The sequence below is a fragment of the Hibiscus syriacus genome, unplaced genomic scaffold (genome assembly GCF_006381635.1).
Source record: "Hibiscus syriacus cultivar Baekdansim isolate YM2019G1 unplaced genomic scaffold, ASM638163v2 tig00110271_pilon, whole genome shotgun sequence".
Taxonomy (NCBI): domain Eukaryota; kingdom Viridiplantae; phylum Streptophyta; class Magnoliopsida; order Malvales; family Malvaceae; genus Hibiscus; species Hibiscus syriacus.
The window spans coordinates 807,400-824,167 of NW_024062657.1; the positions used below are offsets into that span (position 1 = coordinate 807,400).

General features: G+C 31.8%; 1 protein-coding gene across 3 annotated transcripts; it reads right to left on the bottom strand.

Moving 5' to 3' along the window:
* Positions 1–961: 961 nt before the first annotated feature.
* LOC120115773 (polycomb group protein EMBRYONIC FLOWER 2-like) lies at positions 962–12,853 on the bottom strand. Of its 3 annotated transcripts, none has more exons than XM_039136387.1 (21): positions 12,692–12,848; positions 12,311–12,435; positions 10,544–10,691; positions 10,307–10,362; positions 9,723–9,837; positions 9,466–9,625; positions 9,185–9,321; positions 8,175–8,237; positions 7,952–8,058; positions 7,188–7,252; positions 6,727–6,779; positions 6,563–6,616; positions 6,419–6,478; positions 5,979–6,025; positions 5,763–5,884; positions 3,828–4,044; positions 3,253–3,301; positions 2,780–2,863; positions 2,152–2,231; positions 1,539–1,628; positions 962–1,268 (listed from the first exon to the last, which is right to left on the bottom strand). In XM_039136387.1, exons 2-21 carry the CDS (start codon positions 12,346–12,348, stop codon positions 1,145–1,147), a joined length of 1,869 nt encoding a protein of 622 aa, XP_038992318.1. In that variant the 5' UTR covers positions 12,349–12,435; positions 12,692–12,848; the 3' UTR covers positions 962–1,144. The 3 variants fall into 3 exon arrangements, 2 of the variants coding, with proteins under 2 accessions (XP_038992318.1, XP_038992317.1); XM_039136386.1 differs by having other exon boundaries at positions 7,952–8,073; XR_005515506.1 differs by lacking the exons at positions 962–1,268; positions 1,539–1,628 and having other exon boundaries at positions 3,253–3,285; positions 7,952–8,073; positions 12,692–12,853.
* Between the last annotated feature and the right edge of the window lie 3,915 nt (positions 12,854–16,768).

Below are 16,768 nucleotides of genomic sequence, written 5' to 3' on the forward strand. Positions count from 1 at the left end.
TTATTTTTTATAATTATTTTGTATATTTTTTAATACTTAAGTAAATTTTATAATTTTTAATAATCGGAATATGTGTAAAAATTTTTAACATTTTATCATTTTAAAAGTTTTTATTAATTTTTAAAATATATTTATAATATTTACGTAAAATGATAAAAAATAATTACATCAAGATTGACGAAAGTAAAAGCAACTTACATATGTTATCTTTTCTAATTAGCTTGATTTAATTAAAAAATCGACAAAAAAATAGAGTTCAGAAAATATTTAAAGGCTTATATATATATATATATATATTGAAAAGGCAAATAATTTATTTTCAAAGAATTCGTGAGTTAAAAATATTACTGTATAGTAATATGATTTTTTTCGGGTCACATTGGTTTACTAATTTGATCCAAACAGAGATCTGAAGTCCTCAACTTGGATCACCGTTATAGCCATATTTGTTTTCCTGGATCACATTAACCTCTTTTTTTTAAAAGTATAAAAACCTCGAATACTATTAAGCATAACATTTTATTTTTACAAATTCAAATAAAAAAACAATTAAATCAATTTTTATCAATTTGAATCACAGTTTCTTAATTTTTAAAATTATTTTTTATATAGTAAATTAAATTGCTTTTATTAATTTAAATAAAAAAATATCTATTTCATAATATAAAAGATTGAAACCAAGCTATAATTTAAACAAATATAAATTTAATTCGATTTAAATTGAATAATTCCATTTTTCTAACTAGTCAACCAACTAAAACTAAATGCCCAATAAGTACTGCTGAATTGTTTTTTTCTTTCAATCTTTTCCGGCCAAGGCAAATAAGCCACCTTCAGATTATATTATATCAAACCCTAAACCAAATACCCAAGAAGTAGTGCTCAAATTGTTTATTTAAACACTAAGATGAGCATTGATTTTAATATATACCACCCACACCCAAAGGATTTGTTAAATCTATGCGAAAGGCAGCAGAAAATTTTATTTTTGTCATGAGTTAAAAATACGCATAAAACCATACCAGTCTGTTGTACAAAGCTACACAAAACAGTTGGGCTTAATGGTAAGCAAAGTGCTTAGTGAGACTGGAGCATCATGATTTGTTTACCAACTGCCAAATAGGAAGCAATGCTTACCATCTCTTTAGCCTTTTGCAGGATCTGAATCCTGCTTTTGGTATTGTTCCAGAACGATATTACAATTATTCATCGTTCGAGCATCTAGCACGCCGTGATTCCACAACTTGATCATCAATAATCTCCAACACCTGCCGATGCAACAAATGCTTACTTATCATCCATCCAATGCACATCAAAAACAGCACCAAAACTGATATCTCACTATACATCAACCACCCAGTATCACTCGAAATATTTGTGTATCACTCGAAATATTTGTATAATATTATAATCGAGCAAGCAAATGCATACAAAACTAAGAAGAGAATGAACCTACCACTGATGTAGAGAAAAATGAGTACACAGGCGAATGTACACATTAATAACATTAATAATAAATAAATAAATAAACAACCTACCAGATGAGAGCTGGTGCTTTGACAAGGTCACGCCCATGTAATTTTGAAAATGCTTCACATGCCCATGGAATATGACCATCTGCCAACACCCTGCCGTCACAAATATAAAATACAATACAAGCAAATCAACAACCGGAAGGTCCACGACACTGTTTCAAATCAACAAAAGAGGAACGAATGATAAGGAAAATAAATTCTTCGGAGTCATACAGATAGGTTCAAATGTGTTGAAAAAATAATATAATAGTTAAAGAGAGGAGGGAAGACAACCATGGCACTTGCAGATTCAGTTCAAATGCAATTGTTAAATATAAACCACTATGAGGAATGTGGAAGCAAGAATGTATGAAACATGGCTTATATTAGAATGGAAAATCCTATGACCTTCCATTAAGCCCCTTTTTTTTCCAGAGAATGTATAATGTGATGGATTATATGAATCCATCAACCCGATTCAAGTTGGAAAGGTTAAATGAATAGAGAAAAGAGAGAAAAAAAAAAAGCAGAGAAAACGATGGATCATATGATTCTGTCAACCAGTTTCAAGTCGGAAAGGTAAAAGGAATAGAGTAACCAAACCAAAACAAAAAAGCATAGAGAATGACATGCTTACCTTTGCTTCCTCACAAACGAGTTCCACAAATGCATTATTTGCTTCTCGTCTTTGGTTACATCCACGAAATCATCCAGCATCTGCAACATGCTCGAGCATCTTAATGCAATCTTTGTAAATGAAAAAAGCTTCACCAAGTCAAAAAAAAAAAGACGCAATTCATTCAGAAGCCCTAACAACTAAAACCATGTGTTGCTGAGATCCAGAGAGTCGAAATTTTAATTTTGTAATGGTTGGTAACATTATTGATTACTGATTGATACCTTATTATTATCAGTTCAATGATTTCAGTTCCTAGCTTGTCCTCATTGCAGGTAAATTGGTCACATCAATACAATTTACGTCCCCAAAAGCATTCATAAGAATAAAATCTACACATTTTTTCATAAACTACCCTTCATACATTCCTTGGAAAGAATATACTAACTTCAGAATGGTTACTTTGGTTCCAATTTTCCTATAAATTAGTGTAAAAACTTTCTAATATGGTGCTAGTTGATACCTACATCACCCTCCAATTCTTAGCTAGCCACTAACCAAAATCTGATACAAAAAGTACTTCCAAACAAGCATCCAAATAGAATGATTATGAAAGAATAAACAACTAAAAATATAAACAAAAACATACCCTTCGATCTTCCAAATCTGCAACATCATCATCAACCTCATCCTCACTATCTCTATCAGACATTACTTGATCCATCGCCATTGGCTGCAAGAGAGACATATAGTTTAAGAGATTTGATGTATAAACTATTAAGTGAAGCACAACTTTCTTAGTTGACTATTACTAAGCTTAATATCTCTTGATAAAAGCTAATGCAAAGATGAATCAAGTATATCACACAAAATGGGAAAACCAAAACCAGTCCTCACTCCATTTCGTATGCCCCCTACAGACAACTAGCTAGGCCACAACCAGAAATTAGATCCAAACTTTTAACAGTGTGAATGTGCGTGTGAGATAAGTGTAAGCAACATAAGGCAATATTTTTCTTTTCCTCTTTGTCCCCACTCTTCCTCTCACACGGTAAAGTTTATTGATACCACAGCAATTTTTCAGAACCAATAACAAGCACATATTACAAAGTTCTCACTCACCTGTGCTCTATGTGAGTGAAAAAACTGTTGCTTCTGAAGAAGTGTACGGCTGAAAAGACAGAAAAGAGTAAATCAAACCATATTCATGATTCAACAACACCTTAGTCATTAGGGGAAATGAGACGGTGAGCGGAGAAGGAAAAATTATCCAAACAAGAGATAAGTTCAAATGAGCACACTAAAACACACTTCCATCTTTAACTGGTTAGTCATAAATGTTCTTGTCAGTTAAATTACCAAACTGGGATAGAAATGATAGATATAGGATTTAGACCATTAATGCCTATCTAAGGAATCATGGTGCTGCTTGACAGATAGGGGAGTAAATAGAATACCTTCCACACCATATAGTTATCACACCAACATTCTCTAGCAACAATAATCTGACAGACTATTACCATTTACACCAAGAAAGTCAAATGTAGAAAGGTTCACAATAATGACTAGGCAAAGTCTTTAAATTCATGGACCAAGCACAATTGGTAATTCTCTAATTTAAAAAAGGCATTTAATCGATGCACTGATTTGGAATGAATTAAGAGCACCGAATAAATAGAGAAAAAAATGAAACCTACTTTCTTGGATCAGAACGTTCCATCGATATTTTTCTCGTCTTCGCAAATTGCAACAAGGCAGGGGGTGTGAGATTGTTTCCAGACACTGATTGAATACGTTCAGAATCAGAATATGATTGTCCAACAGCGCCTGAAACCCCAGCAACATTGAAACTGGATGGAAGATGTTGTGCATACTCCACAGCACCAATTCTAGAATTTTGTAAAATTGTTCCACCTGAGACAAGAGCCCCTTCATCAATGTTTGAATGAGCTAAAGTGACAAACAAGATCCTCAAGGTTCATCACTTCTGTTACAGGATGTAAATTACCTAAAATAAGTAGTACAGCTGTGGTTTGTCTAGTGCTAAAAGTTCGGGTATTTTTTTAGTTTAATTCATTCCCTTTCTTGCGTTATTACACTTGTATATATAACTATATTTTATTGGTGCATAATAAGAAAAATATTCCATTATTCTCTGCTTTTAACATTGTATTAAAGCCAGGTTTCTTTGATTTATTTCCCTAAAATTTTGTTCGTTCTCATCTCTTTTGTGAATCTCCAGCTACAGTGCTCGTTGCGGGACTTGAAAATTTTTAATTTTTGGGTAGGAACCTAATATCATGGAGAAATATGAAGCAAAATGGTGTATCTCGATCCAGTGTAGAATCAGAATATAGGACTACGGTACAATCCACATGTGAAATTATATGGATGCATCATCTTCTAACTGAAGTTGGGTTGGAGCATCAATCACCAGCAAAACTTTGTGCAACAACCAAGCAACTCTTCATATTGCCTCGAATACAGTCTATCACATAAAAACCAAACATATCAAGGTTGATTGTCACTTCTTTTGTGAAAAGATTCTCGACAATATTATATCTATTGGTTATGTGAAACAAGATGGCAAATTGCCAATTTGTTCACAAAGATGCTAAATGAAAATCAAGTTGATTATGCTTCAGCTTGATGGGAGGGTAACAGGATGTAAATTACCTAAAATAAGTTGTACAGCTGTAGTTTGTCTTGGGCTAAAAGTTTGGGTATTTTTTTAGTTTAATTTATTTCCTTTTCTTGTGCTATTTACACTTGTATATTGTTAGCAAACCGGAGAATAATTCAATAAACATACTGCCAAAGGCAGATTACATATAACATTCGAAAATACCAGCCTACAAGGTAATTCGAGGGACCTTTTTCCTCTCAAAACTAACCAACTGACCAGCCCAAAAACATCCCTGTTTTCCCTTCTTTCTAGTACAAGTAACCCACCAAAAATAACTGTTAGCAACTGTTAGGGATCATAATAAACAACCTAAACAAACACAACTGATGGTAACTACCAGAAACCATTAATACATAAAAACTAATGAACAACACAGTGTACTAAATAAGATTGTCAACCTTGCTTCTACGAGTGTAAACCTTATGAACTGTAGGTCTAACATATATATAGTTATATTTTCTTGGTGAATGATAAGAAAATTATTCCATTGTTCTCTTCTTTTAACAAGTTCAATCCAGATTGTTTCAGATTTGACTTATGCACAAAGGTCATAAAAGGTCAATTGACAACAAAACCCTTGTAATTTTCTTTGGTCATATGATCCATCGGTATGGATGCATCATATTTTTGGCACCACAACATGCTGGTTAAATTTTTTTACCTTAGAATATTTGAAAAAATATAATTGGAAATACCAGAAACCAATATCTCAACTTAAAAGTCCCACTCAACCTATTTAAGGATAATCAGGAAGGAACTTATTTTAAACCAAAGCTGCGGTTATTTTGTTTCAGCTTTAACCAGGTAACCTTAGTTTCACTTTCCTCCTCCAGGAGTGGCTAGACAACCCTTTTTCTTTAAGAAAATATTAAACTTGGTTAAACAAAATGATTTTTTAATAGAAAGTTAAAACTAAACCATGTAATCATAAACAAAAATGTCATACCATGAACCTTGTCAAGAAGCTCACCGCCTCCTGCATGCAGCTTTGACTCCATGAAAACAGGACGTACATGCCTTGCATTCTGAACTAGGTTCTTCTGCCGTCTACGCCTCATTTGCTTTGAGCTTGGCATACACATTTGTTACCATATTAAGTCCACGGAAATAAGATGAGAAAAGAGATTCACAAGAACATTAAATGGAAAATTAAACAACTTACCAAAAGAAAAAGGTATGTTGTTTAGGATCAACACCATCTGCAACAATCTGAACAGAACATATACATGTAAATTACATACTTTTTATGGAAACTAGTTATATGGGATTTGCTCCAATTCTCCTATCTATTGATGAAGCTAGCACCTTTGACTATATAACTAAATTGAGGAATAGCGGCAAATTCAATGATGAGCCATACTATAGTGGCAAATTTCACCTTGATACTTCATAAAATAAAATTAGAACTTTGAATTATTTTAGTATACTTTTTGGTATAGATTTTGTAAGAATCAATAGTAAAAAAGACCAGCCCTACCCACTAACAATGGTCCAAATCAGTTTATTTAGCACCTTATTTTAACTCAGTAAGGGGGGGAGGGGGGGATCAGGAAATAGTCAACAAATAGAGTTCTTCAAGCCCTGAAAATAAAATGTCCTTACCTCAGATCTCCAACTATCAGTTTTGACTGAAACATTAACAGCTTGATACTCTTCAGTTACCTACAAAGTACCTATGCATTAGAAATATTGGTATGAAAGCATCAATTATTAAAATGCTACTGCAGATTCCTGAATTTTACCAACCCAAAACTCAAAATTGAATAGATCATGGGATGCTGGCAAGTGATGCCTCAGACCCTATACAAAATTTAAGCATCAACCATAAATGTCTAAGTTATACGGATTCAAGTTCATTTGAACCAAAAATAATACAAAAGAAAGAAAAAAATAGAAGCAAAAGGAACAACCTTAAAGCTTGCACATTTAACCAAGCAGAAAGGGCAAGAAAAATCTTCAGTTACTGCAAATAATTAGAATTTATGACCTTAAATCAATAAGATGAGTACAGTGCATAAATGATATAAAATTCCAAAACCAAAAACCAAAGGCTAATGAATAACTAGTTAACAGAAGTGACTACCATACAAGGCCCAGAAGATAAACCAAAAAGTTTAAAGAAAAATTCTCCTCAGCTTAGGGGTACAAGCAGATAAAGAAAAGGATCCAACATCAAAAAAAAATTCAAGTATAATTCTAAACAATGTCAACAGCTTTAGCATCCAAAAATAATATCTTTAATTTCAATGTTTGATTTCCTAGTCATATCCCCTCCCACACTTCAAATACTTACAGGAAAAGGTGTAACAAGTATATGATTCAAACCCCCCGCATTCCCAATAGAAAAGATGTAAGAACTAAGAAATAATACCTTCTGTCCTCTGTAACTTATTGTTGAAATATCTATAATTAAAGATGACATTTCCTGCTCTCAGCCTAGAACGAAAAGCAGCAAAGTTAAATTCTTAGAAAGAGACATAAAGACCACAATTCAAGAAGGAAAGAACATAATACAAATGCACAATCCTTTTCTCTTTCAACTGTAAATTTTTTTTTTGGTTGCGGGTGAGCTTGGTTTGAAACACAAAATTGAAGTCTAAAAGCGTTTAAATATGAATATGTATAGATGGGTAGTAAATCAAATTAAACATTAAGTATCCAAAACGATCATGAAAAAAACTGTCACCAAACTTCTTACTGATGAAACAAAGTAGCTGATTCTGCTGTATGATACTATGATTTATCGCTAGTGGAAACTTCAATGATAAATCAAGGCAGTCTTGGCAAAAAAAATTGGCATGATTTCATCACAAACAAAATTATTGAGACTTAGGTTCAGACCATATCATTTTGCCCTTCACCACATTCTTGTAAAATAACCTTTTTAGGAGCACCAAAGGTTTATGAGAATAAATGAATCTGAATATTATTTTAAAGTTCAATCAAGACTTGAGAGAGCTGAATGGTGGAACGTGATGAGCTAGTTAGAGAATGAAAACGTTATTTAATACGCATATACTGACATCAGGAAAAACTAGGTAACATTAAATTTTCAGGAAATAGAAAGAGAATAGGTTTGGTTAGAATAGCAAAACTACAAATAATAATTATTATAAATGTTAAAAGAAGGATTACTGAATAATATGAGACAGCGATGAAGAAGAAATGCCACTGCATGTGTATGAATTATAGGGAGATTTTTCCTTTGCCCCAACCTCCTCGGCAGAAATGATAACCTGCAGCTGCAGTGATTGGTTCTTTTGCAGCACAAATGACCATATTAAAAACCATAAGTTAAATATTTCTAAAAGAAATATCAGAAATGTATTATTAAAAAAAACAAACACAGAAGAACTACCGTTAGCAAAGAATTGCTCAAATTTTGGATTAAGATGCATTTGTCCTCATTCAAACAAGTCAACTGCAGCAATAAAATAAAATTACCCAAAAGTCAGATATTTGAAAATTTATATAAGTTTCAATCATCACTGTATAAATTTATTGCAATTTACTATACTGATTAAAATCATTTAAAGGAAGTTATTTCACTAACAATAAAAGCAGCAAAAGCGCCTGGCAAGTTCAGTTCTTTATTAATCATACACAACCAGATAAGCTTGTGGAAACCTGATTGGACACTAATTCTTTAGCAACACAACCAACACCCCAAGAAGACAGAGCCCTATGCTACTTGCATTCTCCAGACCATTATACTCCTTCGACACTGTTGAACAAATATTTCTCTGCTTCTACCACTTCTCAACCGATGTTAAAGTTTTCTTTGAAGCCCTCATAGATGTGCATGGGAGGAGTTCAAACTATCCCTTCAGCTCAAGCAATGATTAGGATGAATTCTCAAGTACAGTCTGAGACATGGTTGAATAATATTTTAGGCATATGCCCAATGAAAACACCAGGGAAAGGAACTGAGACCAAGCTCAATACCAGAATCATTCCTTAATAATATTATTTTATGTCTGCGAAGAACAAAAAAAATGGGTCCAGGAGCATAATTTGAGCACTTCCCTAGAAGTGATACATTAATGACTCAGTAATAAGTACCCAAAAGTAAAAGCTTCACCAAATGTTAGACAACTTAATTTTGTAATGATACTAACTGAAATTGTATCTTATGTCTGAGAAGAACATGAAAAATTGGTCCAGGAGCATAATTTAAGCACTACCATAGAAGTGAAGTGATACATTAATGACTCAGCAGTAAGTATCCAAAAATAAAAACTTCACCAAATGTTAGACAACCTAATTTTGTAATGATACTAACTGAAATAGTATCTAAGCAATTAGTAGGACAGTACTCAAGACCTTTAAGGAAAAGAAAATTATAACCACTAGGCTTTGATGCCACACCTTCAGTAAGCAAGAATGCATGTCAACAGGTAATCTCAGCTCAGCTCTTTGTCCCAAACTGAAGTTTGGGGATTTTTCCCATGAAAAATATAATGATTCTAATGGTATCCTACCCCATAAGCAGCATCCTCCATTGGCTGTCAAAATAAATTGAATGTGAAATTAAGAAGCCGAAAGAAAAGTAAACATTTAAGAAGTTTTCAACAATTCATGCTAAAATTAAGCCATTATAAAGGATCTAATCAATGCATCCACATGTAAAGGATCAATTAAAAACATACCAAAGCTGACTAGCAAAATTGCAAGTGAACCAGATTTTGCCTCCACTGCTAGCTTATTAATCTCCGGGAGAATAAAATTTGCTTGAGCTTGGTTACTGCCCTCAATGCCGGTGAAGCTAGTCAAGATACATGCCCGACGAAAACGATAAACTGCAGAATACTTCATTGTGGACTCAAAAAGTAAATATATCATATATGAAGTATAACAACAACAATAATGTATTTAGCATCGAATGCAAACTCATGAAACACCCTACCTCTGCAACCGCAACATCCGAAACTACTCTTGCCAACAAAATGTATAACGGAAAAAGGCTTTGAGTCAGTACGGCTTCATTCACAATCCTTGATACGGACACTGACATTTGTATTCTACGTAGCAATCAAATAAAATGCAGTTAATAACTCAAATTTACCTGTACATAGCAAATTTTGATCAAAGCAAACAAGACAGCACAGCATCAACAAAAAGACTAACAATCATTATCGACATTTTACTTGATAAACCCATCCAGAATCATACAAAAAAACTGTAATCCTATTGTAAAGAAACTTTTCATTGCTCCCTTACCGATGCTAATCCCACAAGCATATGCATTGTCAAACATAAGAATACATATAACATATTTGCCTACCCTAACAGCCATCAACATTCATCTCTAAAATCCTAATATTCTTCTACCAAAATGTACTAACGAAGGTCTGAATTCCCCCTTTATGCCCTCCCATCAGTTCACTAAAATGGGAAATAAAAGGGTAATGCTACAAAAAGCATTTACAAGTTACAACCATAAACTTTAGGAATATATAGTCCATTTATTTACTGGATTGAAAACATTACCTCATGTTGTGTTTTGCCTGAATTTTGTATCTCAAACATCTTTGAAGAAATGATGGCTGAAAGTAAAAAAAAAAAAATCATTGAAAGATAGCTACAACTTATAGGTAGAATGAAATCAAAACATAGATGTGTGTTAAAAGGAAAATCTCAGCCAATGAAAAGAAAATGAAGATGGTTTCAAAGCAGAAATATTTAAATATATAAAATGGCTGATACAACAAGAAACAGAAATATTACATTTCTAACAGCCCGTCTTTGAAGAATGTTATAGAGTTCTACAGGCTTGCAATATATAGATAGACTCTCTTCGGCAGCAATTTCCTCTTCTGCAGATAAATGCAGGCAGGAATCTTCTCGGCACATCTGATCTGTGCTTCTTGAATAACTGGAAAAAATGATAACAACAATAGAGAACTCTTACTCCTGAACTTACGCAAATAGTCATATTACAACACAGCAGAAAAACTAAAACTCTATAATAAATCAACAATAATCAAACATATGACTAAGAATAAGGTACTCTCAAAATAACCTTGAGGGAGCATTTGGTTCAAGTCATGTAAGACTCCCGGGTAATCTTACATTGCGGCATAACTTTCTCACGTTCAGTTCACAGAGATAACCTTGAGTCATTGATCTTACATTCCCAATAGTACAAAGATACCAAAATATGGGGATAATTTCAATACGACCTCTTTGAGGTAGGAGCTTTTACTTTTATGTTATTTTATTATTTCAGTCTTATTAATTAACTAGAAGACATATAGATAGACAGCTAGGATTATACGATATCTTTAGGGTTAAGTCTAGGGCTAGGATTATTATTTATCTTCATCGTTTAAATCTAGGGCTGGGATTAAAACCTTATTTGTAACTCCGGTATAAATAAGCTGTAAATTATTTACAGCCATATCATTCTCATTATTTTCTTTGATTTAATATTAAAACTAAAGGTTTTCTATAACCCCAAGTTCTCCAAAGTTCCTTCTTTCATTACTTGTTTGTTCAGCTCCAGTTCTATTGATTCACTGCTATTTCCCCCTCTAATACCCATCACTCTTCCTTAGGAAATGTAAGATTCCCAGTGCAATCTTCATTGTTGACATCTTTAACCTTCACTTCTATAATTTTGGTCAATTTTATCCATTCATTTTACAACCTTTTTTATATATTAAGTAAATATATTGAGCATATATTTTTAAAAATTATTACAATATAATATTTTAACTTAATACATAAATAAAAAAATTGATAAATTACCAGTTATTATATTTAAATTAACTAGTATATTAACCAAATTTAAAAATTATCTAAAATACTTTATAATAAAAAAATGATATTTAACTATCACAACAAATTCTAATTATTTAACCATCAAAAAAGTAAATTTTAAAGCAATAAAAATTTAGTAAAAGTTACTTTTAGGGAATGTACATTTCATCAACCTAGCAATAAAAGCTTACATTCCAACTATATGAACCAAACAAGAAAATATAACCCTTCGATAATGCACTAAGTAATTTTACATTACCAAATACCTTCCGAGAGGAAGGTCTATGTTAGGAAAAATACTAAAAAGAGCTACTTAATATGAGTTTTCCGTAACCTCTAATGTTATACAAAACATTATAAAATTCAAATAGTTTCTGTAAATGGGCAAGGCTTTGTGTAATTTATGTCAAACAGAACATTACAAATATTTTTAATAATTTGTGTAATTGGCTAATGCCTTGCGTAGCGTTACCAAAGTTCTTACAATTTAAGTAATCCGTTCCGGTTACACAAAACATTACTCAATATCCACTCCAGTTACACAAAATATTACTTAAAAAATGAAAAGCTTATTTTAGAAAGCTCGGCTACAACTTCTCTCTACATGACTATAAAGTAAATGAAAATTTTAGCATAACATGATTAAAAATTAGGCAAACCTCGGAATACCAAACATAAATACTAGCATAACATTAAAAAAATACCCAATGTGCTTAATCAGAGAGAACATACGAGGAGGTTTCACGAGCCACTAAAGGAATGCCCGGCATTCTTATTAGATGATGCTCAAGTTTAGTATCATAGCTTTCTCTCAACTTCTTCCCACCACAAAGTATCTTAAAATTCAACCAACTTAAACCTGCAAAGAAGAAATCAAAGCTTGTAAAACTCTATGTTTATAATCAACACCGGAAAAACTTATATTTTATGTTAAATATCAAATGTTATTTTGCTTTCAGATATTCATCAATCATTTCAAAAGGATCAAGAAAAATAAATCTGAGAGGAAACAACGAAGTAAATGAAGAGAATTAAAAGGAGAAAAATAAATAAACATAAAACAAATTGGAAAAAAATGTGATGAAAAGAGATTGACAGAATAAGATGAACGGACCTTTGAGAAAGGAAGAACCCTAATTGGGAGCTTGGAAATTGAAAGAGAAACTTCAATTTTGGATTTGGAATGAAACCCTTTTTCGATAAGTTAATATAGTCGACAAAAAGGCTGAGAAAGTAGTGTGCGAGTTTTTGTGCGTTTCTCGAAGCGATTTTTCTTTTTCCTTTTTTTATTTTTTTTCCTCAGGCAGTTCCCATTTTTTTTCGAATTAGAACAATTACAATTAAATATGTAAATGAATGATACAAAAAAAAATTTGATGTATCTGTATTTGTTGTACGGAGTAATAGGCATTAATTTAATTTAAAATTTACCAAGAATTTTTTTATAAAAAATTCTTTTGTTCTACAGAATAAATAATTGTTGTTATTTCTTGATATTTTGAATTTGAGCACCATAAATACAACGATATAAGCTTATAATATCAAATAATTAAGAATTATTATTAAAAATATATTATCCTATATTTACCTCAGATTAATCAAATAATAATAATAATATCTATATTAATTATTTAGTTATGATTAAATTGAATATTGTGAGTTACTCGTATTCCATCCAATTGAACATTTTAAAAAATAAATAAATTATAATAAATGTTTGTATAGTAGTATTTTTTTCCTTTTTTCTTTTTATATGTTTATCTTAATTACTAAAGTCGTGATTGAATTTAGTATCAGTGATAAGTTATTTTAAAATAATACATATTTATATAATTGTAATACCGACATACCGAGGAAGGTAACCCGATCCAATTCGAGGTGTCATATTAAGGTTACCGGAGCAACCCACAATAAAAATCTAGGAAAAATTAAATTTTTTGCTAAAACGTGTAAAATCATAAAACAATTTATAAATAAAATACAAGTCCAGAAAACCATTTATATATTACAAACAACATTAAAATTATACAAGTTCCAAACTCAATATATAAAAAAATCAAATGTGACCTACATGCCCCCTAATTACACATTATATCGTACTCTGCAAGCAAAGTTGAAGGAACTCCCAATACTGAAGTTGATAGTTGCACTGAATCGATTCTTTTAACCTGAAACGGTGAATAAAGAGTGAGCTTTGGGAAGCTCAGTAATACATAACTACCATATGAATGTAATAGGCCATCAAGTATAAATAAAGCATGAATTTTCTTAACGATAAAGTCATCATCAGGTTCTAGCGACGAACCCATATTTCATTAATCATTTCTTTAGGTAACAGTCGAGAAATTAAAATATGAAGAAAATATTCAAATAGAGTAAAAGATTCAGGAGATTGAGATACAGAGTCTGGTGTGTTCCCTCAAAACCAGAATAAATGTAATCATAGTTTAAAAGCAATAGTAGTTTATTTCAGTAAAACAAGTTTTGAAATCATTATAATACCCTCAACCTGAATATTCCATATGCAGTCCCCCAGAATTGCATTCATAAGGGCTTACCCTAAGCACAAAGCAAATGAGCCACCCTAAGGGAGTATTGTGCGGCCTATGGGCCTACCCAAGGGTCTCCTTAGGTCCGTAAGAATTTACCAGCTTGATCATAGCTGAACCTTCATACTACAGACTCATACCCATACAATATCCAATAGAAATCAGATTGAGCAGTACTCTATAATATCAAAATCATGATCTAGTAGTATATAGTAAAAATGACTATGTAGTTATTTAAATCACATAAATGTCCTTCATTCGTACACCATATGTAGTTCCCCAAAATTGCATCCATAAGGACTTACCCTAGGCCCAATTGACTTAGGAGTCAACCTAAGGGAATGCCTTGGGGCCTGAGAGCCTACCCAAGGTCACCTTAAGTCTGTAAGGAATTACTAGCTTGATCAAAGTCGAACCTCCATAATCCAGCCTACCCAGATAGTGTCCCAATAAATTAGTTCAAGTAGTAACCAGTAGTTTCATGATCCTTACTTCAGGCATATTTCATTTTTCCAGTAAAACAAGTAATCAATAAATCATTATATCAATCAGTAAAAACAATCGTAAATCAACCAGATGTTCATTTAAAATTTCCATATAAAACAGTTGGGTAGCATATAGGGAACACATCAGAATATTCAATTATTTTTTGAAGGCAATTGATCGTTATCATGAAAGAAAAACGTATAACTTCTATAGGTTGGACGAAATTCAGAATCAAGGTCCTTATAAAAAGGATTCATTCATTAGTAGATCTAATTAACATTTAGAAATTGATGTTTCAAAAATCATTTAATATTCGAGTGGATTAAAAAAAGCACTTAGGAACCTTTACATCATAATTATTGAAGATCTAGGTATAACATGAGTGTTTCCAATATTCAGTCAAATAGGGATATTTCGGACATTTTAATTTCTGATGGATTCTTAGTAACTTAATCCAATAAGGGTAAAATAGTAGTTTGCATTATTATAAATTTATATCAAAATATCATGATTTTGAGTCAAATCGTACTAACTGATCTCCACCCTGTAAAACTTGTTAATAATCCGGACTGATATACTTCACGAATAATCACTTTTTAATGTTGATTACACTGGTTGAACTGATCACTTTCAGAATCACCACTGAGTGGAACTAGAGGAAACGATCAGGTATTCGATGGTATTATATAATTTTGTGATGTATCAGTATGAAGAATACTCAGCATACTTGAGTTATGCTCTATAATTGTAACACCCCAACCCGTATCCGACCCGAGTACAAGTCCTAGATGTCACATTGACTTTTCAAATCATTTTCTTATATAAAATAGAGAAGAATTTCAAACCTAATTTAAACATATTGAATAATTTACATACATTAAATCAAAGGTTTACAAAAACTTATCAGAGCTTATACAAATTAATTATTTAAGTACAACGTTATTTAATACAATACAAAAACCTACTATTCAATTTCTTCTGATCTGATCTCCGATGAAGTTATGTTATCTCCACCTATCTTCGCTTTCAACCTTCTTGGATCCTCCGTGTGAAACACTCACACGCTAAGTCACAGACTTAGTAAGACATGTAAATAACTAATAGAAAATGCAACTACTTAACAATGCATGTACAGTTCATACAATACAAAGCTTATATGCACATATATCATCATTTTCATTATTAACATTCTTATCCTTAATTCATATAATCATATACTCTTATACCTAACAATATAAATAACATCAAATAGATCTTGAAGTATATTTCACATCATAAAACATATACCCCACATACAATGTATTTGTTTTATATCTCTTTATTAGCCCATAAATACTTTTGAGAACTTAAGGTATGTGAGTACATTGAGGTTTGTGCATAAATGTTGTCACCACAACTTGTATAAATTCTCACTAGGGGCGCATAGAATTTGTCGCGAAAGACCACATATATATCCCGAAGAACCACATAGATGTCCCAAATGACCACTCCTTAAGGATCATATATATATTCCAAATGAGCAAATATGTGTCCCAAAGAACCACATACATGTTCCAAAGAATTACATATATATCCCGAAAGACCATATAGAACCCTCAACTCTTGACATGCCAATTATACCTCTAGCTCTCATATCACATATCATGGGCATTATCATTTATGTTTATCACATTTTTTTACACATTCATATCACATAGGCATATAAACTCATAGCTTTTTATCATGTATATCATGTAATATTCTCATTGAGTCTCATATGTCATTATCATATATATATATATATATATATATATATATATCATATCATATATTCTTGTATTCATATAGACATATAATTACATAGATCACTTTCACATATCTCTTGTCATATGTCTTATCTCTTATAATCATATAATCATATAACTTATTATCACACATAGCTCATAATCACATGATTTATCATACATATATGCATTCGCATAACTCACGTATAGAGATGCACTTAACATCTAGACATATGTATATACTCTTGTACACATAAGCATCATATCACTATATGCTTGTATTCAGGTACTCATGTAATCTAATATCGGAATTAGATTCATCGCATGTAACATCCCAAAACTAGAGCAAGTGACTAAAATGGAAGTTTTTAAAATTTGAAGTCTGATTTTGA